Genomic DNA, 24,990 nt, shown 5'->3' on the forward strand with positions numbered 1-24,990 from the left:
TTTAATTCTACTTTCTGGGGATGACATTGTAACAGATCTTTATTTATTTTCAGTGACCTAGAGAAGTCATTTTTTCAACACTTCCTGGTTAACAGAATCTAAAATTTGTAGTATCCAGAGGGCTTGATAGAAGCACCTGGTGTTAAAACATTAGTTAGGAAATAGTGTAAATGTATTTTCTGCAACTGGTGTCTGCAGAAGAAATTTCTCATTGTGCGTTCAAAGTACATACGCTCTGACCAGTCCATTCTTTCAACATTATTAAGTACATAGTAATGATTTATTCAACAAGAGATAAAACACATGTAAATGGACAAAACATTGTACAATTATTCACTAGCCAGTAAGAATAAACAATTCCCCCACCCTATAAACACTTGTGTATTGTTCCCCATAAGATGCTAAAATTTAGCAACGGCATGTGAAGAAACGGGAGCACTCCCAGTAATTCTGCATGCATGGGGATGGGATGGGAGAAGGAGGATACAAGGGTTAAGGGAGCTGCAGGTTGGCAGTATTGCTGCCCCACTGGTGCATGTAAACCTATGGGACACTATTGGTACCAGAACAGAGCTTTCCCAACCTTGCCACTGCATTGCCCTTACCACTGCTTCTGCAATGCTGCTCATGGACCACTACTGTTGAGATGTTAATGATATTAGCTGCGCTATACTCAAGGTTAATCATATAAATATACTCTGCAGTTTACTATATGCAATTTTCTATTTTCCTGAAATACCCCACAAATATGTGGTATATTTCAAAACTGTAGTATTTCAGCTTATTAGAGATATACATCATAAGATATAAATATGTGAAATAAAAATGGCAATTGTTAATATCTTTATTTGGATCCAAAGTGAAACAACTGCTACTAATTATTGTCGTTGTTGTTGTTTGGTTTTTTTATTTGACATTGGCTTAAATATGATTGAATTTCTTTTAGCACAGAATTCAATTTAGCAGTGATTATTCCTGACAAACTGACAGTTATGATTAACCTTAGGTACTTAATAAAAATTAATATTCACCTGGAACAGTCAACCTTGTAGTACAGGTTCATTCTCCTTATGGTTGTTAGGCTTGATTACTGGCTTGTTCCAATTTATTAAGACTCTTGATAGAGGTGAACATTCATTTATTAGATCTAACAGTTTAGAAATTGAGGGAAATGGATTAGGGGGAAAAATCAATAAAGTACAAACAGCATCTAATCACACTTTATATCTCTTTGCTATAATTTTCACTCCAGTAATGTCTAAATTATACTGGTTTTGAAGGTACTAGCACTAGCAAAAATACACAATATATCAGGCATTTGCTAAATTGAAGATATATGTAAGTTCTACTATTCTTGATTAACCCTGAACATGGGGGCTTAGTTGAATCTTAATCAAGTATGCAGAAAAAATGTTAATGTTGTAACAATTCTGTCAAACAAATTGTGGGTGGAAACGCTCCTTTCATCTAAAGAACACTTTGAGCTCCTAGCAGAGAGCTCTAACTGGCAGTGAAGGGGATAAGGAATTATGCCTATTTCTTAATTCCAGAACCACTATACATCACTCAAATTTTACCACCCAATGCCTGCCTCTTTCCTGTCTGACGCTCCAAACCTGAATCACTCTGATAAAGGCGGATTTAGGGCAGCGTGACTACTTCCTCTGTACCAGGCATAGGCAAACTCAGCCCTCCAGATGTTTTGAGACTACAGTTCCCATCTTCCCTGACCTCTGGTCCTGTTAGCTAGGGATGACGGGAGTTGTAGTCCCAAAACATCTGGAGGGCCAAGTTTGCCTATGCCTGCTTTGTACAGAGTGCTCCTTCCCAAAGCCTAGTAAATACTTGCTTCACGAAAGAGGTGTGAGGGCTCTGGCAAGGTCCTAGAGACCTCACACAACCTCCCCAAAACCTAGTTAGCACTTTCCCAGGTTTGGGAAGGAGACAGAAGACACTCTAAGACACTGACAGAGCCCTCAGCCCCATTTCCAAAGCCTGGTCCCTCACTTACCAGACTTTGGGAAGGCGGCATGACTGCTGGGTGGGGGGGGAGCAAATTTTGGCCTCGCACAGGGTGCTGTATTACTAAGGTCTGCCCCGGAGTCTGAGCCGTCAAACCTGACCTGTAACAATCCATGGCTGCTGTATCTGACTTGTCCAATGCCCATATCTCTCTGAATATGCCCAATTTGCCTTGGGACAAAATCCTACAACCAAGATTAAGATTAAATTTGGTTGGCCCCCATCGCAGTCCTCAGGCAATGGTTCAGTCTCTCCACAGCTTCCCTGAGATATGATGGCGAGAAGAAAAAGAGTTAGGTATCATCCACATATTAGTGGCACAACTTCAGATCTTTATATAGTCTTTGCTGGTGGTTTTGTGTAGATATTAAAACAATATTGTGTCCGTTTCTTCCTGGATTGAATAAGTTTTAGAGATTAGCTTCATACATTGTTAGACATAAATATTAAATATAAATATTTTATATTGTAACATGGGAAATAAATATTCTCGTATACCATTCTATCAGAAATCATCTAGTCCTGGGGCTTTTGCTATTAGCATTGAATGAATGACACAAAAGATGTCATGATAATGATATGATAATCACACGATCTGATACTCATTTGCAACTGGTATGTTAATATCCTGAAAGAGCTCTTGAGGGTTATTATGATTAGATCTAACAAGGAAACTGCATGAGGGAGCAGGGGCAGGCTGCTTTAAATACCCAAAGAGTGGACCAAAGTGAAGCCTACTGGCCTCAGTTGGTCCCACCTCCCAGGAAGAGGATGACCCCGAGCCTGCTTGCAATAGGCCAATTCACCAGGCAGGCCTAGACTCCGACCTGCTGGACAGCTCAGAGGACCAACTGGATGCCCCATTGCCAGAAGACTCCTGCTGGCCAGGAGCCCTGCAGGTCCACGATGACACCTCGACAAGTGGCTAAGCGGAATTGTCTTCCTTACATAGTTCTTCATGGAACTTCTTTGGGCAATGGTTCCTGTTAACTAGACTGTCTGCAAAGCTTCTGTTTCTGTATTGCTTTTAACAGAATGCCAGCAGCTCAATAGCCTTCTCTTCAGACACCTAACAGAACTGTGCAGTTTAAGAACTCTAGCAAACAAATTTACAGCCATTAGGATCTGTGTCATTTAGGGCGATAGCCAACTGTGGTGTCCTATTTGTGCAGCAGGCATGCTTCCTTCCCCTCTACAGCTCCCCCACACCCCAAAATCTGCTTCAGAGGGTTGGAGTAGATGGACGCAGCAGGGAGAGGAAAGGATGAGGAATTCCTCTCTGAAGGTAGTCCTGTTCAGGGAAGCTTTTAATGTCTGACATTTTATTATTATTTTATATTTTGCTGGAAGCAGCTCACAGTATAAACAATTTATTCTTATTCTTATTCTTATTCCATGCATCTGCTATCGTGACATTGGATCTCACTCTTCGTTTTGAGACCACATGATATCAGTATTAAATGAAGCATTTCTGTCATGAAAAGGTTCTAATACAAAACTATAACATCACCAATAATTAAAGAAGAAGAATCTATTGACATCTGTGGAAAAAAACCAATAAAGGAAAAAAAATCCATGCTTGGAATAGTAACATTAGCTATAGATAAGATTCTCTGGTCTATCCATAAAATCACTGCAATACAGCTTTTCCCTGCGTCAGCTGTTTTCAACACTTCAAAATGAATTTCATATGGACCAAAGTGCTACTCTTCTTGCTCAAGATGAAAACCCATTAGCAAATGCTCTGCCAGCTGGATCTATAACTATCGCTATTACATATATAGGTTTCTTTTCTGCTGCTTTTATTATTTGAAATGCATTTAAAAATTGGATTTGCTCATTAACACTTTAACTTTTCATGTTAAACCTAATAGGGGAGGGCTAAAAAAAATCACATAATCATTAACAAAAATGTATTATGCAACCAAAATTATTGCACTCTTTATTTATTTTGTTGATATAAGTTACCGAGTTCATTTAATATATGCATTTCATCCTTCTGTGCCGTTGCTGCAACGTCTCTGTTTTGTAGGTTTTTCAGGAATAGAAAAACCTCAGCTTCTGACTTATTCCTAATGCCTGCCTTTTATGACTTACACACACCCAACAAAGAAGCTGAAAACTAACATTTCGTCAGAAGTCTTATTAAAGCACAGTATTGCCTATTCAGCTTTTCCTTTTAAGCTATGTTTATTTCCCATTAGACGATTTATTATTTTACAACTCCTTTGTTGTGCATAAAGAGATAAGTTTGTAAACACGGAATTTTCACCTCATTTATTTTGATTTCTTAAACATCACAAATGACTTGATTCTGTATTTCCATTAACTGACTGTCCTGAAACTTTACCAGAGTGCCCCACAGTTACCCTCTGTAGTTAATCTTATGAGAATTATCAACACAGATTATTACTCCACCAAGTAAAAAAGCAACATGTTCAACTTTCTTGAATTTGAATAATCATAACATATGTTGATTTTTTTGGTAAGCCTCATAGGTGCATATTGTTTCACGCTGGATGTGCCAAGTCAGATTGTTAGGTCATCTATCCCTGTATACCCTTTGTTGAGCGGCAGCAAGTCTCTAAGATCTATAGCAGGCATAGGCAAACTTGGCAATCCAGATGTTTTGGGACTACAGCTCCCATCATCCCTGACCGTTGGTCCTGTTAGCTAGGGATCATGTGATTTGCAGTCCCAAAACATCTGGAGGGCCGAGTATGCCTATACCTGATCTATAGCTTATGTCCTTTCCCACCCTGCTATCTGGAATGCTTTGACTGAAGGTTCTTGGACTGAACCTAGGACCTTCTGCCTAGTCTTTCCTTGTCTTAGATTTAAATAATAGTTCCATGTTCATCTATACAAACTCCTCAGTCTATGACACTGTGCTTTTGCTAGATTTTTGCCCATCTGGGCTTCTTAGAGGAAGGTGCAGTGTTTAAATCTAATAAATAAATAAATAAGCAGGATTTTCTTTTAATGGAATAGTTTGCAATAGATTATCTGTGCAGATATAGAAAGGCAGAAAATAAACAATTTTGCCATTGTTTATTCCCTATGCCTTAGAAAGATTCTGTAGGTAAATTTTGACTTGGACATATAAATATGAGAACAGAAGATGCATTTAATACCTCATTATTTAAATGGTTGCAGAACACTAAAGCTTACAGAAGTGTTTAACTTTTTCCTAACCAGTTGACTTATTCTTTCTTAATTTATACTTCATTAAAAATTTCAACGCATAACAGAGACAAACAAAAATTTGACTCTCAAACTCAGGCTGACTTCTAAGAATTTGTGGCAATGCATAGAGAGATTTTTGTTCTAAGTGTTGAAGAGTGTAATTTGTTTTTCATATAAGCTGATCAACTAATAAGTATTTCTGAAGTTTTTAGAGTAAAACTAAGCAAACGTCTATCATTAATAATAGATCATTCAGTTTGGGTCCAACTAATTAAACAGCATTGCATTTGGTGTCTATATCAATTTCAGAGCTGAGCTGACAACTGAAAGTCAGCAAAAGAATAAACGATATAGGTCTTTTGTTATTGTACTTGAAAATGATGGTGTGCTGGGCTTCTTGTGCTTACTTTGTTGCTTATTTTATGTCACCCTATTATATTGCAGGGTCTAATGTAACATCAAACTATTTGTATAATTCATTTTTAATAAGTGTGTATTAAAAACATCACAGAAATGCTGGAATTTAATAATTTATGTGATTGAGACTTCTAAACATTAAGGCATAATGAATTCATAAGAAGACAGCAAGCAATAAAGTCTGTTCTGTTCCCTAGTGCACTTAATATATGTTTCTGCCACTCCCACATGGCAGCCAATGGAAATCTTCAATTAAAAGTACATTTAGCCTGCAATCTTATACACACTTATTGGGGAATAAGATATAGTGAGGTTAATTACTTCTGAGTAAACATGCATAGATTGTGCTGTTAGAATTGTACTGAGAAGCCTTAGTAGGCAACTAACAGTGCAATCGAATGCATGTCTACTAAAAAGTAAGCCAGGAAGACTTGAAGGGATCTCTTCCCAGTTAAGAGTGTATTAAGCTCCTGGAAGTCCTGGAATCTTGCGCCACTTGGAGATTGGGATGGCACACTACAATACTGACAACATTTGGAATAAATACCTATTAAAGCAAGACAGAGATTTCAGAAATCAGTTTCTTGCCTTTAATCTCCTTGCCAGTTCAGGAGGCTTGGTAAATGTTTTCAGCATTCCAGCTTCTATGCGCTCAATAGCAGGTGCTGTTTTTCTTCCTACGCATAGAAGGAGAGAGGGTAGTATGTTTATCACTAAAGCATGTTACTCTGACAAAAAGCAAATCTTTCAAATGGCATAATCTATACTTAGAGCCAAAGTGCAAGCAACAAATCAATCAATCACATCTTCATTTGCAAGATACATTGATAGAAGATTTTAGCTGTGCTTCTTTACATGCTTTTGAAAATTAATTGAAGTTCTATTCAAAGAGGAGGCATAAGCTGACAATGTATCTAAGACTTTGCTAGAGCTTAACTCTCTGTCTGTTTGATCTTTAGCCTGCAAAAAGTCAGAAATCAGCCATGTGCCCTCATCAAAAAACCTAGAGTCAGAGTAAGGCAAAGCATTCCACTACATTTTTAAAAAATATATGCTTGGCCTACGAGAAGTCCAGGTTGGAAATATATTTATGGAGTTGCTCATTGTACAGCAGAGCACATTATGAACTTGGATTGAGTCCACATTTCAGTAAGTAATCTAAAATTCCAGAAACAGACATAGGTCAATAAGTGCAAAACTTTCTTGTGGCTCTACTGCTTTTTTGGTACTATTGAAAATTATCCAAAAGACAATTCCTTTTATTTGTCATCCATTGTGATTTGGATTCAGCTATCATTAGCAGGATGTAGGTGCAACCATAGTATCTGATTCAGGTTGGTGGTTCACCTATTGTAAAATTGACAAATGACTAGGTAAGCCTTGACAATATCAGTAGCAACACTTGCCTTTCTCTCTCACTTTTTTTGTTACTCATTTTTTAAATTAATTTATTATTATTATTAATTGACATCCATACACAATCTTAGGTACATGTACAGCCTTAAATAATTATACCATTAAATTTTGATTTAAACTTGTATTTGTACATGCTCTTTTCTTATAATTTCTAACTAAACAAAAATAAACCAAAATAAAAATCAGATAAACTAAATTATATGAAAACAGACTTCCCATCATTTCCCAACGTAAGTTACATTTACAACATTGAATGTACTTATACTTCTTACCTTACTCTTACTATAGTTTCTAGTACTTTCTTATAACATATCGTACCGTTTTGCCTTGCTGAGTAGTATTTAATTTACATAAGGGTCATTCAAACGCTGCCATAGATGTTATGTCGTTGTTATATTTTTGTAGGCATTTCTTAAACATATCCACTTGCCTTTCTCTGTGAATTGTTCATTGCACTGGAGCTAATGTGTATATTCCATCTTCTTATAGCAGTGAAATAACAATCAGTAGATATTTGCTAGATTAAGTGCTAGATAACAAGAGCTTTAGTAGCAATTCTAAATGAGTGTCACAGTTTGATAATCCTCAAGCCTGATCGGTATCTATGATAGTGACTGCAGAATTCAACTCATGAATCAGTTTTCCTTGTGCTCAGCTTCACCTACATTCTCACTTTCAGTAACCTGTATATGAAATAGATGGTTCCAGAATAATGGAACATTTATGTAGCCACTTAATTCACCCATGATCCCTAGTAGCATGGAATTGCATCACAGAGAAGCAGATTTCAATATGCAAGTGAAGATGGCCCATGTCAACTCAGTGCACCATTGCTCAAATTAAACTTGCATTAATGACCACAACTTTTCATTGAAATATATCTTTCTTCCTTATCCCATCTAAAGAAAACTAGATAATATTATTCACTAGTAAAAAAATTTCCTACTGTTGTAATATAAAATTATTACGTACGAAACAGTCTCTGTATCTTCTTTCTTTTCAGGAGCCCATCAGTGAGTGTGTTTTCATGGTATCAGAATTCTCCCTATCTTGAGGAACTAGTTGATAGCAGACATATTTCAGGAACAGAAAGAGAGGAGGGGGGGACAGTGATAGGGGGCTTTCCATCCGTATCAATAGGAACATTTTTATTTCTATTACCTTTCACAGCCAGAATATTATCCAGATAGCAGCTCCTGATTGAGCACAGGTTTGTGATTAGGGCCTTGCCATGTTCTCAGCTGTACTCAAAGTTCTTGCCAGTGTTGAATGGGCAGTTGAGCTCTCTCACCAATATCTGTAATTAAACAGGGAGGGAAACTATTAATGGCTACTTCCACTACAGAAGACAGTATGCCTCTGAATCCGAGTCGCAAAGCTCTGCATACTGACATCCCATTGACATGTGGTTTGCTACTGTGAGGACAGAATGGTAGACTTAATGGGCCCCTGGCCTGATCCAGCAGGATTCTTATCTTCTTAGAACTAAACGCATGATGGGTAACTGATTATAACTCCTAGCTTCCTACCTTAGTCTCATGTATCCTGCCCACCCTGCCCCCAACACTCACATATTTGCAATGGGGACATCTACATGTGGGATTTTTAATTGTTTGGGAACTTATGCAAGTGCATCCCAAATGAGTAGGTTTCCCCTTTGCAGCTTTCTGCAGTTAAGATGTGAATATTGTGGGGGCAGGGAAGGGCAGCAAGACATGTAATGTCCGAGACAGGAGACCTTTTCACTTTACTCCACATACAGAGATCATATCTGCAGAGGGTCTGTGCTTTGTCTTGCATATAGCCAGACATCAGCACTGCCTTATAAGTTGGCATACTGTTGTTTTTACAGCTGTGTTTGAAAGGTAAAAAGGAGTAAAGTGAAAAAAATGTTAGCAAATAGCTGAATTCAGCATTGAATCACTAGCATTATGTATGGTACAGAGTAGGATATTCAATCAGACCTTTTTACAAGCAATTGATATTCTCCATAGCCTGTGCATAATGCTGTCTAGAGAGTTAGATGGATGTTAACATTTCATTACTCCTGCCATTGATTTCTCCCTACTTTCTTCACAACAAACATCAAAATGTGACCTCTTATTCCACTGAATTAGTTCCAGAGCACTTGGCATTATTGACCCCTTAATGAAAATTAATGGTGGCTTCTTTCATTCAATCTTATAAGTAAGCAAACAGAATGCATATATTGAAAAGAGTACATTTATTTCCCATTGGAAAAGGAATAATATTATATTCAAAACAAAAGCTCACCTTAATGCAATGAACTGGGTTCATTGAAACAGAAATAAAAAGGATGGCTTTCATTGCAGTCTCCATTATCTTTTTACATATACATACTTGCATCCACCAGATTTGCTTTCAAATGAATGTTAGAAGTGGGGTGGGGTGGGGTGGGGAGGGCTGATCTGTTACTTCTCAAACAAATTCTTCTCACTCACATTATTTGAAAACTTTGCATTTATAATTTCAGTTTTTCCAACAATCCCAATTATGCATGTTTTATTATAGTTCTTAAAATGGCCAAGTTGAGCCATAGAATTTCAGTTTAATTTATTAGCAAAGGGATGATCTAGTCTCCTTCCCCTTTCCCTATTCGCTGTATTACTTGAGTTCCCTGGCACCATCCCTATTCCCATTGACAGTAGTGCCACACGCAGGTATTTGTTCTTGTAGGAGAAAGGCATACACCTATGCTGCATGCAAGAGAGATGTGAAATCAGGACCATGCTGACTAAAAAGAGCTCCTTCTGAAAGCAAATTTCGAAACTTTATATTTGAATCCAGAAATCCTAATGAAGATACTAATTTTGAATGCAACAATAATTTGAACAGTAGAGCATATAATACTGAAACAATTTTTTTTCAAAATGTGTTCTCGAAATCCAGAAATCTGCCTCTTTTTCTGCTTATAGCATGCTAGAGAACAAATCAATACTGTACGTGATTGCTTTTGAACTTTCACTATGTGCACATCCGTCCTCCTAAGTTTTCAGTAACTGAAAACATGAGCCGTGATCCCGTGATGGGCCTGTACTTTTTGTCACACAACTGTGCACACACCATACATGTTAGGAATATTGAAAGCACACTTCCTCCAAAGGAACTCACAGATACAATTCCCAGCACCCTTAACAGACTACAGCTCCAGAAGCCATGTACTTTAAACCTATGGTGTGTAAATAAGCCGAAAGTTCAGGTGACAGCTTTGAGCTTGAAATGGACAGGGTGATTTCAGGGAGTGGTAACATTTTAAACTAGTGGAAATTTAAAAAGCAATTGGGAACCCTGAGGGATCAGCTTTTAAATAGAAAATTCTGCTTAAATGCAGATGGTTGTTTCTCATGATCAAAATGAGTGAAGCTCTTCCTTCTATCCTCTAAAATTTCCAAGTTTGTCCAAAAAGGGCATTTGTCCCTATTGTTAAAGCCACCCATCCAATAAGGTGATTCTCTGTCTCACAAACAAATATTCTGCTTCACAAATATCAAGTCTGTCTTCTTTCTTCTGTCCCTATTCCCCTTCCCTTTAAAACTGCAGATAACAAAGATTATGATGCATACCTGTCATACACCAAAGTGGATCCTGACCAGTGGAATCAGGAAACGGGGGAAGAAGAAAGATTTGCTCTTGAGATCCTACCAGATATGCTTGAAAAGCATTATGGGTACAAATTGTTCATTCCTGATAGAGATTTGATTCCAACTGGAAGTAAGTTTCAATTCTGTGTGTGCATGCATACATGTTTGTTTGAATACCAGTACCTTTACATATGTGTGTGTGTGTGTGTGTATTTTTTAAGATATATATTTAATGCAGTATTGTTTCAATGCTCTCATAAAAAAACTGTAGTAAAGTTTAGCAGTAATACTACCAGTTGCAAATATTACATTCAGTGTATTCTCTTTAGCTAAAACAAAGAAGAAAATGAATGTCCATTACACACTGATAAATCACACAAACCCAATACCTGTGATCCAGGAACTTGATATGTAAAATGTATCTAAAAATTGAGGATGCAAAATAAAATTATTCAAAGTTACAACATATTGTGAAAAATATCACTTAACAATAAGACCAGGCTTAAAGTTGTCTGTAAACTTTTCAGAAGTGCCCTGAAAATGCCTCTCAGGTCACCTTTTTTCAATGCACCTGTTTCACAGTGCTTCTCCTCCTCGCAGCTGTGATCTTCACCATTATCACCACCTCAAAGTCCCCCAAAACGAGGGCTGGAAATATCTTCCTCACCCTGGCTTCAGATGATATAGTATTATTCCTAATAAAATAAAGACTAAGAACAACATTCCTAAGAGACTTCTTGTCAAACAAAATGGTGCCTATGAGCCACCAGAACATCGCTAGTAATTTCTGGTGGATTTTTACCCTTTACCCTAAATACCACTGAAATGCTTTCAACTTTGCCTTCTGCAAATGGGACAATGGAGCGGGTTCAACTCAACCAAAAATTGTAGAACATCTGGCACTCTGCCATGAATGCAGTGACCATGAACAGAGGAATCCCCATGGTGTATAACAGCGCCCAGTTGTGTACACACACACACAAAATATAGCAGGCTAACATGACACTTGCCTCATTAGTCCATTATTGGAAATAGGAAGGGCTTTTTTTTCCTTGTTGACCTTTTTTTAGGGCGGATCACCCACCGTCGCCAGGGAGTACCGGCTGAAGAAAACCCTGGGAATAGGGAATTTAAGCATGCCTCTTATATCTTTGTCTAATTCATCTCCTGATTCAAATAAGGTGAATTACAATCCTTGGAAGAGTAATAAGGTGTACATATTCCTTCCATTGTACCTTAACTACTTGACACAGTTCCTACATGGAGAGAAACAGTGGGGCAAAACAAGGCTTCATTATGCCCTGCCTGTACAAGAATAACCTCTGAATTAATATGCAGACAGCACATAACTTTGTGGAATTCCTAAATGACACAATATTATGTCTCTAAATAATGGGACACTGAATTGTTTTGGACTGTGAAAAAGTAGGTTCAGTTTGCAAGGAAATTTAAGAACTCAGCTTTTACAACAACAACTACTGCAGAAATGTTCTATTGGGTTGAATTTTTGAATCAGCCTTAAACATAGTTTACGTGGGAAAACAGGAATTTTGTCTTACTGTGAATTTCTATTTGCAGATTAGGCTGGAGGACATTCCTCTGATAGGGATGGCACCTCCCACTGGATGGGACAGGCAGGTCTTCTGCCTCCTCTTTAGGGGCAGGAGTCATCCCACTCACCAGACCAACTGAGAGAGAGCAAAGATGACCCCTCATCCTATGATAGTCACTGATGCCCACAAGAGACCTGAAACAAAACCTTCAACAGACATACTGACCATCCTCAAACAGGATAACACATTGAAGTAACAAGTTCCTGGTCCCAAGGAAAGAGGGTAATAGAAAGCTCTAACATATCTGGGTGAGCACAGATGCCCTAAGCCTACTACACCCACCAAACAGTGCAGAAGAAGGAGAGGTGGGCAGAATACCCTCCATCCTAATCGGAAGATAGAAATTCATGGCATTTCAAGTTAGCATGTTTTGCAGATCAGGATGGAGGAAATTTCTTGGAAAGGGATATAGTAGAGCAATAAACATACTCAGGGAAGGCTTCCCCTGCGCCACTGTAACACATCACCACTTTCTGCAGGGCCTTCCTATCAAATGCCACGTCAGCAGAACAGAACACATCTACCTTTGAGTGTCTAGTGAAGGTATGAGAAGCCCATATGGCCACCTTAAAAATGTCAACCATTGGAAAACCACAATGACATGCAGCAGAATGGGTGCATAGGCTTCACAATCAGCCACGAGATCTGGGTAACCACTGCTATCTTCTCCAAGGGGGTTGTTTCACGACGGATCATCACAAATGTGAAGAGGAAGGGAGAGGGAAAACAATGAATGATGAAGAAAGCTAATGGCTCACAGCAGGAATCAAAAGGAGAACAGGGAGCAGAGGAAACACACTCAGCCAACACAAACAGAGGTTTAGAAAAAGTTGGAAAATGCACACTAAATAGTCAGAAGACTTTATACAGACCACCTCCTTCACATCCTACAGATTGGGTTAGTCTGGTGAGTGGGATGGCTCCTACTGAGGCCCGTGCAGAGAAGGGGACAGCCAGGTACACTTGCCTGGCGCTTTGGAGTGCTAAGCTAGCTGGGGGGGGGCCTACCAGGGACTGGCTGTTTTTTTATTTGAGTTCATAACTTTATTCTAACAAGGCTCCTGTCCCAGCCCTCAGACAAGCTCTGCATGGGCCTGGGCATGCTCCTATCTCTGGAGAGGAGGCAGAAAATTTGGTTGGACCTTGCCTGTCTCATCTAGTGGGAGGTGTCAACCCTATCCATGTCCTCCATGCTGATTTGGCAGATTACCGCCCCTTGTCTCCCACTATCCAATGCTCTGTTGGATTGCTACCAAAAATCCATGAGCTCTATTCCTTCTCCAGGGAACAGGAAAGGAGCCACATTATTAGACATAATGGAATGCATTGTTACCTTGCAGAAAGCCTCCATGACACTAACCTGCATTGTGGAGGATGGGGCCAAGTCTTTGTCTTTCTCATTTATAAGAACTATCCAAACTTGGACGTCCCAGTTACAGACCAGACTTTATCCTTTTCAGCCTTACTAGGAACAAGATATCTCCACAAACTTGTTATTAGAACTTCCTCCCTTTTTAAAGAAAGGAGTCTGGTTCTAAGTGAAACAAATGAAAGCTATGTTAGTATTTGAGTTGACTGCGCAGCAGAAAATGAACTGAATACAGAAACCCAGTTCAAGGAGCACACTTTACCCTGGAAAACAATTACACTGAGACTCTAGGTTTAGGAAAGTAAGAAAGCTAGCATTTATTATTGGAAATGCATTTTTGAAAGGAAATATTCTAATTTTTTTCTTCCCCTGTAAGTCTTATTAAAAGTAAAATAAAATAATAATAATAATAATAATAATAATAATAATAATAATAATAATAGTTTTATCTCAACTGAAGGAAGCACCATGTATGTCTGCTCTCATGAGGGAGGCACAGAGAAAAGGAAGGTGAGTAGGAGGTGTGGTCAGCAACCCTAATATCAACAGTCTAACATTTAAGGAAGATCAACAGCTCAGCACTAGAAGAACACTCTAGGAAGTATGAAGGTTCCTCTCTTTCCACCCTTTCTCATGCAGATACATCAGCCTACCATACAAGCCAAGTTGCACTCTGCAACAGGGGTATTCCTTTCTTGGTTCCTAGAATGAAGAATGGGAACTTACTTGGGGGAAATTCTTATTTACCACACATGACTGACCAAATGGTTATTTGTAAATCTGCACTGAATGTTTGCATAATGCATAAATAAAAAGGACTTTGTTTTTAAGCAATTTGAAGCTCCGGTATAATTTTTGTCTGACCTTGAGCCTCTTTTGCTTTACAGCATACATAGAAGACGTGGCCAGATGTGTAGACCAAAGCAAGCGACTGATCATTGTCATGACTCCAAACTACGTGGTAAGAAGAGGCTGGAGTATCTTTGAACTGGAAACGAGGCTTCGGAACATGCTAGTTACGGGAGAAATTAAAGTGATACTGATTGAGTGCAGTGAACTTCGGGGAATCATGAACTACCAGGAGGTTGAGGCCCTGAAACATACTATCAAACTCCTAACTGTTATTAAATGGCACGGACCAAAATGCAACAAGTTGAATTCCAAATTCTGGAAACGTTTACAGTACGAAATGCCTTTTAAGAGGATAGAACCCATCACACACGAGCAGGTTTTAGATGTCAGTGAGCAGGGCCCCTTTGGGGAACTGCAGACGGTCTCAGCAATTTCCATGGCTGCTGCTACCTCCACGGCTCTTGCCACGGCCCATCCTGATCTGCGCTCCACCTTTCATAACACGTATCATTCCCAGATGCGCCAGAAACACTATTATCGAAGCTATGAATACGACGTACCTCCTACTGGCACCCTGCCTCTTACCTCAATAGGTAACCAGCATACCTACTGCAACATCCCTATGACACTTATTAATGGGCAGAGGCCACAGACAAAAACTAACAGGGAGCAGAATCCCGACGAGGCTCACACAAACAGTGCGATACTGCCACTCCTACCACGGGAAACCAGTATATCAAGTGTCATTTGGTGACATAAATGCAAGGGGGAACTCGCCCCCCTTGTGTAGAAGCTAAGTCTGCAGTCTGGTGCCTGGAACTACATCCTCGACTGCTGCTGTTAAACATGCATTACAATCTATGAAATATGAGGAAAAACAGGGTCTTGTACATATGTTTTTGCAAATTTCTTTGTAGCATCAGTCTTCCTGTTTTACCCATGTCTCCTGCCATTCACATTTTGACTTTGTTTTATATGTCATTGGGATTTGTATATTTGCATTTTTTAAAAAAAGAGAAAAAATGAAGAGACTGCTATATAGATAGGAAAACCTTTTTGCTTCATTAGTATAGTTTTGAGTGTTATTTTTTAAAACATTTATTAGGAATGCTTGGACAAAGTTATGTTGAATCCAGAAGCACTATCCATTTGTTGGCCCGCCTAGCCTGATTCCCAGCGGCCATGCTTGCAGCAATTCACCAGTGTGCGTGTGTGTGCGTGTGTGTGCGTGTGTGTGCGTGGAGGGGGACATTTGTTCTTAGGAGGACCCCACTAACGACTCATAGCCCTATCTTCATTCATTATCCCACTGCTACACTTTACCCCCTTACCCTTGCCTTTTTTACAGCACCACACAGAGTGAAATTACAGGTGGTCTAAATGTCTTAACATTTCACATAGTTAATAGTTGTGGAACAAAACAAAACAAAATAAAAATACACAACCCAGTCTGTATCACTTGGTTCACAATAACCACTATGGAGTATGTAGAAAGAAAAATAGGGTGTTATGCTTTATTTTATGAGTTGGTTGTATTCCTTTTATATAAAGATAATAACATGCTGACTCTAATTCATTCAATTCCTGAGAAAGTGTTGGATGTGTTTGTGACTCCCTCCCCCACTCCGTTTTTGGTTGGGACCAGTGGATCTCTTTCTTGCTTTAAATTCTTCAAATGAGATTATTTACATTTATCAGGCAAGTATGGCAATAGGCACTGAAGTGCACTAAACCCCGCAGAGATTTACGGTGATGGCTTCCAAACCAAAGGAAAGCAGAAGGACAATATCTAATATGGTTTGTCACATTGTATTACGAAAAAGTTGTCTTTTAAGAAGTATGAGAAAATTCTTTTGCAGCCGATTTGGAGTCCCCGTGTATATTAAAGTTTGGTCATTGCCTTTTCTTTTTGCTGATACATCCAGAATTTAGAATTCTTTATTATTCATTCTTATCTTTTTTTAAAGAAGAAGAAGAAGCTTGTAGTAATAATTTAGAAGGTTTTTTTTTTAATTCCAAGGTTGTTTAAAGAAGATCTCAGGAGGTTGCAAAAGTAAATACCAACAAACATCAATATTTTATAAAAGAGTAATATTTAAATCAGACCCAGAAATGTTGGAAACAGTTAATGTTATTGAATAAAATAAACTAGTTTTATTTTAAATGTATGATTTCATCTTTAAAAAGTTAAAGAAGGATCATGGAACGTGGCTCTGGGAAACATTCTCTGCATAAACCTCAGGACTGATTTTTTTGCCCACACAGAATTCAAGGAGAGTTTGTCATAGACATTAACGGAGCCAATTAACACCTCATTCACTGAATGTTAACACAGTCAGCATTAATCTCCATATTTACACATACTGATGCAATAGTCACATTTCACATAAGAACCATGAGAGGGAGGAACAGTAGGATTGCTTTTCATATGGCACTAGCCTTTTGGGAGCACATTTCTAATGCTGATTAACTTATACCAGAACAGAATGTGACCTTTTTGTTTGTCTTGCACTCAAAATGCAACAATTTAACTGCTGGAAATGACTATTTGAAACTATTGAATTCACCGCAGATGGAGGAAGTTTCCTAAAGAGCTGACCAGTAATGGCTGCTATAATAGATACTGTGTGTTTTGTTTGACTGCCAAGTTATAGTTTGGTTTGGATAAAATGCAATGTGGTGAAACAATCTGTAACCTGCATTCTAGAGGTGCTTGTGGGCTTCAACCTGTACACTGGAAATATCCAGTCTCATGTTGTAACTGGAAAGGAAGCATCTGCAAGTCATATTCAAGAGCCTTTAGGATGTATATAGACATTTATTTGCCTAACAATATTCATTTCTGTGACAGTTAACTCAGGTCCTTTTCTAATAATGTTATTTTGTTAGTATGTGCTCCCCACAACCACCACCAAAATAAAAGTCTGGGCATGTGCCAAATAAATCACATCAAGCAAATAAAGCTGCCAGGACCAACAAAGCAGCTTTGCACATTTTGTTCTTTGAAAATGTAAGATGGCTATTATAGACACCTGCCAAGTACTGATGGAATTTAATGGCCTTTAATGAGATTCCAAATCTCAGACCTTTTCCCCTCCACTCTCCAAATTCCCAACAAAAGGTAAATCAGTGCAATGGCCTTTTCTTTTATATTTTTGAAGCTTAGATCTGAGTTGTGAAGTAACTGTAAAGCATTGCAGTATGACCACAGCTACGCTGTAGGTGTTAGCAGGTTTGGTTTCTCTTTTTTTAAGGTTTTTTTTTGTTTAAGTCTCACCAGGAATACTTTTCTTCTTCTATTTTTAATGTAGATTTAAGCACTTTGAATAGCATGATTCAGGGATTAATGGGTACTATTTGATATTCACACTACTTAAAGAAAAGATTTTCTTATAATGCTTTGTCATATTATTAAATAAAATCAAACAAATGAGAAAAGGAAGAGTATGTGAGATAAAGGCTCCAAATGGCTGGAGACCGCCATTTTTGGCTTTAGAAACATTCCGCCCAAGTATTCCTCTTCTATAAACAGCTGTGCGAGAAACAGTAAAGGAACTGTCATATGTTCACGTACTCAATGTTTGACTAAAATTCTGTTAGAACACAAAATAAAAAGAAAAAAAGTATTTGCCCTAGTTCCTGGGCTCTATCCTTTGTTTTTTACTGGGGAAGGAGGAGGTGGGAGAGAAGCATTCTGTGAAAGTTTTCATGCAAAGCCATGTTCAAGGCTTAGCCATAAAAGCACAGCACTTTGTTTGGAAAAAAAGTTCACAACCCAATGCAGACCTAAGTGTGCTTACTTCTGTATCCACAAATCTGTTTTGGATTGTGGTCAAATTCAACAGCACAATCACTGGGCAAAGGTTACATCTTTGGCTCAAAATTCATAGCTAATACGGGGTCATATGGATTATGTCAGTAATTGTGTGTTAAACCTCCTTAGTCCCTGACCATCCTTAATGTGGAGCTACTATTCTCTGAAACAAGTGGCCATTCACCATCTGCTTTGATTTTTCTCACCCCAAAGGGTCCAAGGTAAGTAGTAGGTGTACCACTAAATGGCCTTTTCATACCACCATTTTAAAGAAAATGTCACCATAAGGAGATAATTATGGAAGCACTTACACACAATGAGTTGGATCTACAGTGACTTCCATAAATAAAATATAGCCCTTCCATTCATGGAAGCCATTAACATCTTGAGGAGGCTCTGCAGAAGAGTAAAGCTGCTTCTTTTTTTTAACTTATTCTCCCATCTTCCCATCCCCTGCAGTACTTTTCACATTGCTCTAGGTCCCACAATCCCTCAAAACGGATAAGGGACACTGCAAGGGGAGGGAAGAACTAGTTAAGATTGCCTCCTCTCAGCTTCCTCCAGCAAGAGGAGAATTCTGCTGAATGTGAACCTGGATCCAATGTCCGGAAAAGTAAGGAAATCACTAAACTCATGGAGATTCTTCCACCTTAAAGATAGTTATGTGAATAACCATTGTACCACTAATGCTGAAGACCCATAGAATTCTAACAGTACTTTTGCAGATGTATACATCTATTCTTAGTATCCAGCCAAGAGAACCAAGCAGAGATCACTGGATACTAGATAGATAACTGGACCATATACACTCTTATTCCTGTTACATTCTTTTCTTCTTTCTTTAATATTATGTATTAAATTCAATCATGTTTAGACCTAAGATATACAGTGGTACCTCAGTTTAAGAACAGTCCTGTTTAAGAACGATTTGGTTTACAAACTCTGCAAAACCAGACCAGAAATAGTGTCTAGATTTTAGAACTTTACCTCAGTCTAAGAACGGAATCTGAAGGGTGGAAGGGCACCAGCAGCAGGAGGCCTCATTAGGAAAAGCGTGTCTCAGTTTAAGAACGGTTTTGGTTTGAGAACGGACTTCCAGAATGGATTAAGTTCATAAACCGAGGTACCACTGGGAGAATGGACCTGACAAAGTCTTCGTTTCCTTCCTTTCTTTCTTTCTTTCTTTCTTTCTTTTCTTTTCTTTTAAGAGAAGCTGTATCCAGGTTTTAATAGCATGATTGAAAATGTGTGATGATATAAGCATTTTGGAATGGAAGAAGCATCTGACTCCTAGAAATATATAGCTGAGTTAAGCCATGGACCTCTTCTGGAATAGAAGAGCACATCAACTTGGTAGGAGATGTGGCCTACAAGTGTACCAGCAGTGTTTGTAAATATTACCCTGCATTTTAGCAGAGCTGCCATTTGTATACTTGCTGCTGTTTATCCATAGGCTGACCAGAGATGCTGTGGGATGAACCACATTTGTTAATTCCGTCAGTCACCATGAAATACAACCCTTTCCTTGCAGATCCAGTACATCATTTAGAGCAACTGCTTCAACTCTCATCCAAATCTCACTTACTGCTTATTGTAACACATTTCTACTCACTTTGGAACTCTTAGAGCAGGAATTAAATGAACATAGACAGTTTTGCAACACACAGTCTCTGCCTTCATAACACATTTCAATATCTTTAGCAGTTTGCTTGTAAAAAGCACTTGTTTCGCAGGAGAGCAAAGGAAAATACCCGTCACATATCATTTTGGTAGCATGAAGGGATTTGTCTGTCAAAATTTAGAATGTTGTTATTCTTTTGAAGTGCTGAGCCAGGCTATAGCCGCTGGAGATATTTTAGCTGCTTCACCATTCTCTCCCATCTTGCTATTCCAGAAACTTTGGAGAGAAAGACTAATATAAATCATTTGGTCCACTGTGGTTTTTTGTCATTCATTGTTTTAATATGATCCTTAAATTGGTCTCCCTCACAGTTTATATGGGGAGGGGGATAAAGCAAGAGATGACAGCTGCCCATAGCATTCAGGTTGACAAAGTGTACCTTGGAAAAACCATAAAGGTAAGGTCATGCTAATGGGCAAGAATCACTAAAAATAATATTTGTTGTTGATCAGCTGCAATAGTCTAAACAGTTATCATGAAGTAAGTCAAAGTCAAATCTTCATTATGGCCACAGGCCAGCATAAGGTAAAAGTACCTACATACAAAAGTAGAGCATGCTAAATAGGTGATAGGGCAACTATAGAAGTAAGGGGTATGCAAATACTCATTCTCTCAATAAACCAGGATGAGATATAAACATATAAGGCACATAAATCAAGCAGAATATAAAATGTTTAGATTTAAACCTTCAGTTTTAGACCTGTTGTCATAAAGATTTGTGTTTCAACAGCAGCAATGAACTTTAAACAATTCATATACCACAACTACCGCAGGTTTTAAACCCATAAGAAACAAATGACAAAATGACATTTCACCCAAGCTATGGGGCTTTAATTTTGTAATCCAGAGGACTCATTCAGATTCAAAAGCAGTTTCTCACATGTCATGCACTTATGGAAGTTATTGGGGAAGGTCGGGGAAGGCTGCTTTGGTTATTCTGTCAAGGGTAGCTAACCTCCAGATATTCGTAAATGACAACTCTCATCATCCCTGACTATTGGGCCATGCTGCCTGGAGCTCCCATGGTAATGGGAGTCTAAATAGGAGGGCCATTGATTAACCACAGCTGCTCTAAAATTTGGAAAGCTTTGGCAACTTAAAAAAGAATAAACAATACTTTTCCCATTCAAATATTTATTAACATCTAAAAGGCACTGCACCAATCTACAGAACTGAGAGAGAAGCGGAAGAATTGGTACACACGATGTTGCCTCATTCTTACAGTGTGGATTTAACTGGAAACTAAAGTGTGAAGGAGGAAAAAGTCTCAACCAAGCCCCAACCACTCTTCCAAATTGTCAACTAATTTTGTGAGAGACTTGTGAAGGAAATATCCACTTATGTATGAGGGGGGGTTGTGGGGGGGGGGACATCAAGCTGCACCTGAACACCTACTTTACCCTGTCCTGGTTCATAGCTAAATGCTGATGGGTACCGTCACTGGTTTTACTTTAAATAAACAAACAAAGACCCACTCTGCTACTGAAGGAGTAACAAAGCAGCACACCTGTCTTTCCTTCCACTAGAAATTTGTTCCTTAATGGCAAAATGACACTATTTGGTGCAGTCTGCCTGGAAGAAGGTATTCCAGAGCATCTATCACTACATTGCTCCTTCCCGGACACCCGTAAGATGAGTAACTGGCCCTTGGAGCAATGGGGAGGGAGAGGCAAGAGTTGTGGACATTTACAGTCAAGTAAAGAAGGCTTTTGCTTGCTTTGGATCTGCTTGTGAGCAATAAAACAAAATTTTTTTTCAAGACTTGTAACGTTCAGCTACTGAACATTAGTGAAGTACAGGACAGTCTACAACAGGCATCCCCAACCTTCAGCCCTCCAGATGTTTTGGACTACAATTCCCATCATCCCTGACCACTGGTCCTATTAGCTAGGGGTCATGGGAGTTGTAGGCCAAAACATCTGTAGGGCCGCAGGTTGGGGATGCCTGGTCTACAATCTGCACTGAGGCCACATTTCTCCTGTAGAAATCTAGCATATGGTGCAAGCCTCTACAAAGGTCGCTCAACCCTTGTGCCCCAATATTTTTTCTGGTGCTACCATGACATCTTAGGCGAGAATCACTTTGTGTGCAAAAATCCTTATAGCCACTGCTTCTCCACAAAGCAGTCTCAACAGGGCATGATATGCAGTGTAGAAGCAAAAGGCAGGGAAGGAATGCTTCCCTCTACAATCCTCTTGCTTCCTACTCCAACTCTTGCTTCCAACTCCTGGCTCCCACCCTGGGATTCCAGCACAAAGCAACAAGTGACCACATATGTTGCTTATGTGCAACCTCACCTGGAAGCTAACCCACCTTTCTCCCATTTCCTTATGTTTGTAAAATGCATAGTGTTTATGAGTGACATGCAGAATGTGAGATGGATCTTTGAAAACTTTCCTGATTCATAGATAGCCCTGTTCTGTGCCTGAAAGGAACCTACTATTAGTATAATATACGGTAATTAATTTAATACATTTTTCAAAGTATTTTGTTTTCTGGTAGCAGTTTAACTCCATCATACCTTCAGATGTAATACTTTGTTCTTGTTCTCTATGCTAACGACACTTGAAGATAGGTTAATAAAATTGACTGGAAGTTTACAAAATCGTCAGCTTCCATTTTTAAGCTTCGTGCTTCTGTTTGCATTGATTCTATATTCTATATTCTATGTATAAATATGAAAACAATATGAAAACAAGCTACAACAGGGGTAGGTAACCTGTGGCCCTCTAACTGTTGCTCTGCTGCACCTCCCATCTTCCCTGATCATTAGCCATGCTGGCTGCGCCTTATGAGAGTTAGAGTACATCAGCCTGAAGAAAGACCCAGATTCCCCACCCCTGGGCTATGGAATAAATAGTAAGAGGCGTTCAGCCTGAAATATTCCCAGTGATTCGCTCTCAAAAAGAGTATGATGATGCTAAAAAGATAGTGTTTCTCCCTGGAAGTAATAATTAATATACCCTACCACAAGCATATGGGACGCGGGTGGCGCTGTGGGTTAAACCACAGAGCCTAGGACTTGCCAATCAGAAGGTCGGCGGTTCGAATCCCCGCAACGGGGTGAGCTCCCATTGCTCGGTCCCTGCTCCTGCCAACCTAGCAGTTCGAAAGCACGTCGCAGTGCAAGTAGATAAATAGGTACCGCTCCGGCGGGAAGGTAAACGGCATTTCTGTGCACTGCTCTGGTTCACCAGAAGTGGCTTAGTCATGCTGGCCACATGACCCGGAAGCTGTACGCTGGCTCCCTTGGCCAATAAAGCGAGATGAGCGGCGCAACCCCAGAGTCAGTCACGACTGGACCTAATGGTCAGGGGTCCCTTTACCTTTACCTTTTACCACAAGCATAATCTGCGTGAGCAAGATCATGTGGTGTACTTTCTCATCCACACTTTAAATAAAATAGCTCATGATTCTGAAGTTATCGTGGTAGCCGTTTCAGATGATTTGGCTTCTAATCAAAGGAATGTTTATTTTCTCAGCAGTCATGTATGCTGTTTTTGGAGTGGATGCTTTTCATTGTTTGACAGGTAAATTGCAGGGGAATATTTTAGGGACACCCTTCATAACAAGCTTAACAGGTGACCAGCAATGCACTTACAAGGCGGGTGGAGTGTTTGCCAGAGCTTTTGTTCTCTGGTGAACAGTTTGCAGTAGCTGTAATTATGCACTTGGGGACACTTAGAAAGACAATTAAAACAATTAGCATTATACATGTAACTTAAGCATTACATTAGAATGCTTCACATTTATCTTCCTAACACCTAGAAAACATCAAATGGGAACAATTATACACATACTACAAAGTTATGGACATACTACAAAACAATTATTCACACAGCACCAAAGCAGGATAATCACACAGGTCTCTACTTTAAAGCAGCAATCCCACTAAAGTCGAGTTAGCTCAGTTCAATTCTACCTCTATGGTCACTCCCAGATGACCTGTTTAATTAGCATTCAGCCTGAATTGTTTGCAGAGACATCAGCTATTTAATGAGTATTCAGGTAGAGTTGTTTGTGGGGAGATCAGATTACCATGGGTCAAGCCAGTGTTATCCCACACTTTCCAATCTATTTTCCTGTCATTTTCCTTATTGCAAAAAGCCCACTCTTTTGGAGAAGTGGGTTTGATTCTCACCGGGGTTCAGGTCAGATTTAATTACACAGATGGGATATGACCAAATCCCACCCCAAAATAGTGACAGCCTGGAAATGCCCTCAGTGGAATGCAGAACTTTGACAGACTCCTGCCATAGAAACACTGAGGTTTAAACAGAAGGTGCTTACAGTCAAAGCAATAAAGTTACCTGCTTTCCACAAAGAGATCTATAACAGAGTTTCATTCTCAAAAACCTGAACAATCCCATATCCAAAGAATATTTGTTTGTTTTTGTAACTTCATGTAAATGTTGTCCAGTCTTTTGAGATTCAGCAGCAGAAACATGCAAAGAGCACTGTGCATGTTTACACTAAATTCTGTAACAACTAGTATCTTTTTGTTAGGCACCTGTGATCATGATGGAGTCATGGAGTCACAGGACTTGCTGAAACAATTGCAACAGGCTTAATTTTTTGAATTTCTATTAACTTTTATTCCTAAGAATGCTGCACATGCTAGCAATATTTTAAAAAACCTCAATTTTTCCACACCCAGGAAGGGAAAAGGGTTGAGGAAACATACACCATAAAGTAGGTAAAATATAGGGTTTCTTTCCATAAAATAAATAAAAGGTGAGTGCATAATTTCAGAGCAGATAAACAAGGTTTATGTGCAGTTATCTTTCCAATCTTACTCTTTTACTGGCAAAAATGCAAAGTTATCATGACACAGTAAGCTTTCCCCTCTTGCAAACTGAGACAAAAATAAAACAGTGTGTGTGAAAACTTTTTTTTTAAAAAGCCAAATGACTGCCAGTATTAATTTTACAGTGTTGTTTTGAAAGCTGGTTGAATTGGCTACATTAGGGGCAGATTGTTCGCCAGCTCAACCCTATGATCCTATAGATCTCAGTGGC

At 39.0% G+C, this 24,990-nt stretch overlaps 1 protein-coding gene and 1 long non-coding RNA gene across 5 annotated transcripts in view; one reads left to right on the plus strand and one right to left on the minus strand.

The window, feature by feature from the left end:
• IL1RAPL1 (interleukin 1 receptor accessory protein like 1) overlaps nt 1-16,395 on the plus strand; it is a 636,262-nt gene extending 619,867 nt beyond the window's left edge. For all 4 annotated transcript variants that reach the window (XM_083612316.1, XM_083612313.1, XM_083612315.1 and 1 more), the window contains 2 exons: nt 10,603-10,773; nt 14,513-16,395. In XM_083612316.1, coding sequence (XP_083468442.1) covers nt 10,603-10,773; nt 14,513-15,231 — 890 coding nt within the window. In that variant the 3' untranslated portion in view covers nt 15,232-16,395. The remainder of the gene's footprint in view (nt 1-10,602; nt 10,774-14,512) is intronic.
• Nucleotides 1-24,990, minus strand: part of LOC310762011 — a 104,327-nt gene that overhangs the window by 2,041 nt on the left and 77,296 nt on the right. Inside the window, exons 3-6 of the long non-coding RNA XR_014547775.1 lie at nt 8,203-8,338; nt 6,214-6,302; nt 2,124-2,286; nt 1,032-1,147 (exon numbers count right to left, since the gene is read on the minus strand). This is a non-coding gene — a long non-coding RNA (uncharacterized lncRNA). The remainder of the gene's footprint in view (nt 1-1,031; nt 1,148-2,123; nt 2,287-6,213; nt 6,303-8,202; nt 8,339-24,990) is intronic.

This window comes from Podarcis filfolensis (assembly GCF_964270895.1).
Source record: "Podarcis filfolensis genome assembly, chromosome: 4".
In the NCBI taxonomy this organism is placed as follows: Eukaryota; Metazoa; Chordata; class Lepidosauria; order Squamata; family Lacertidae; genus Podarcis; species Podarcis filfolensis.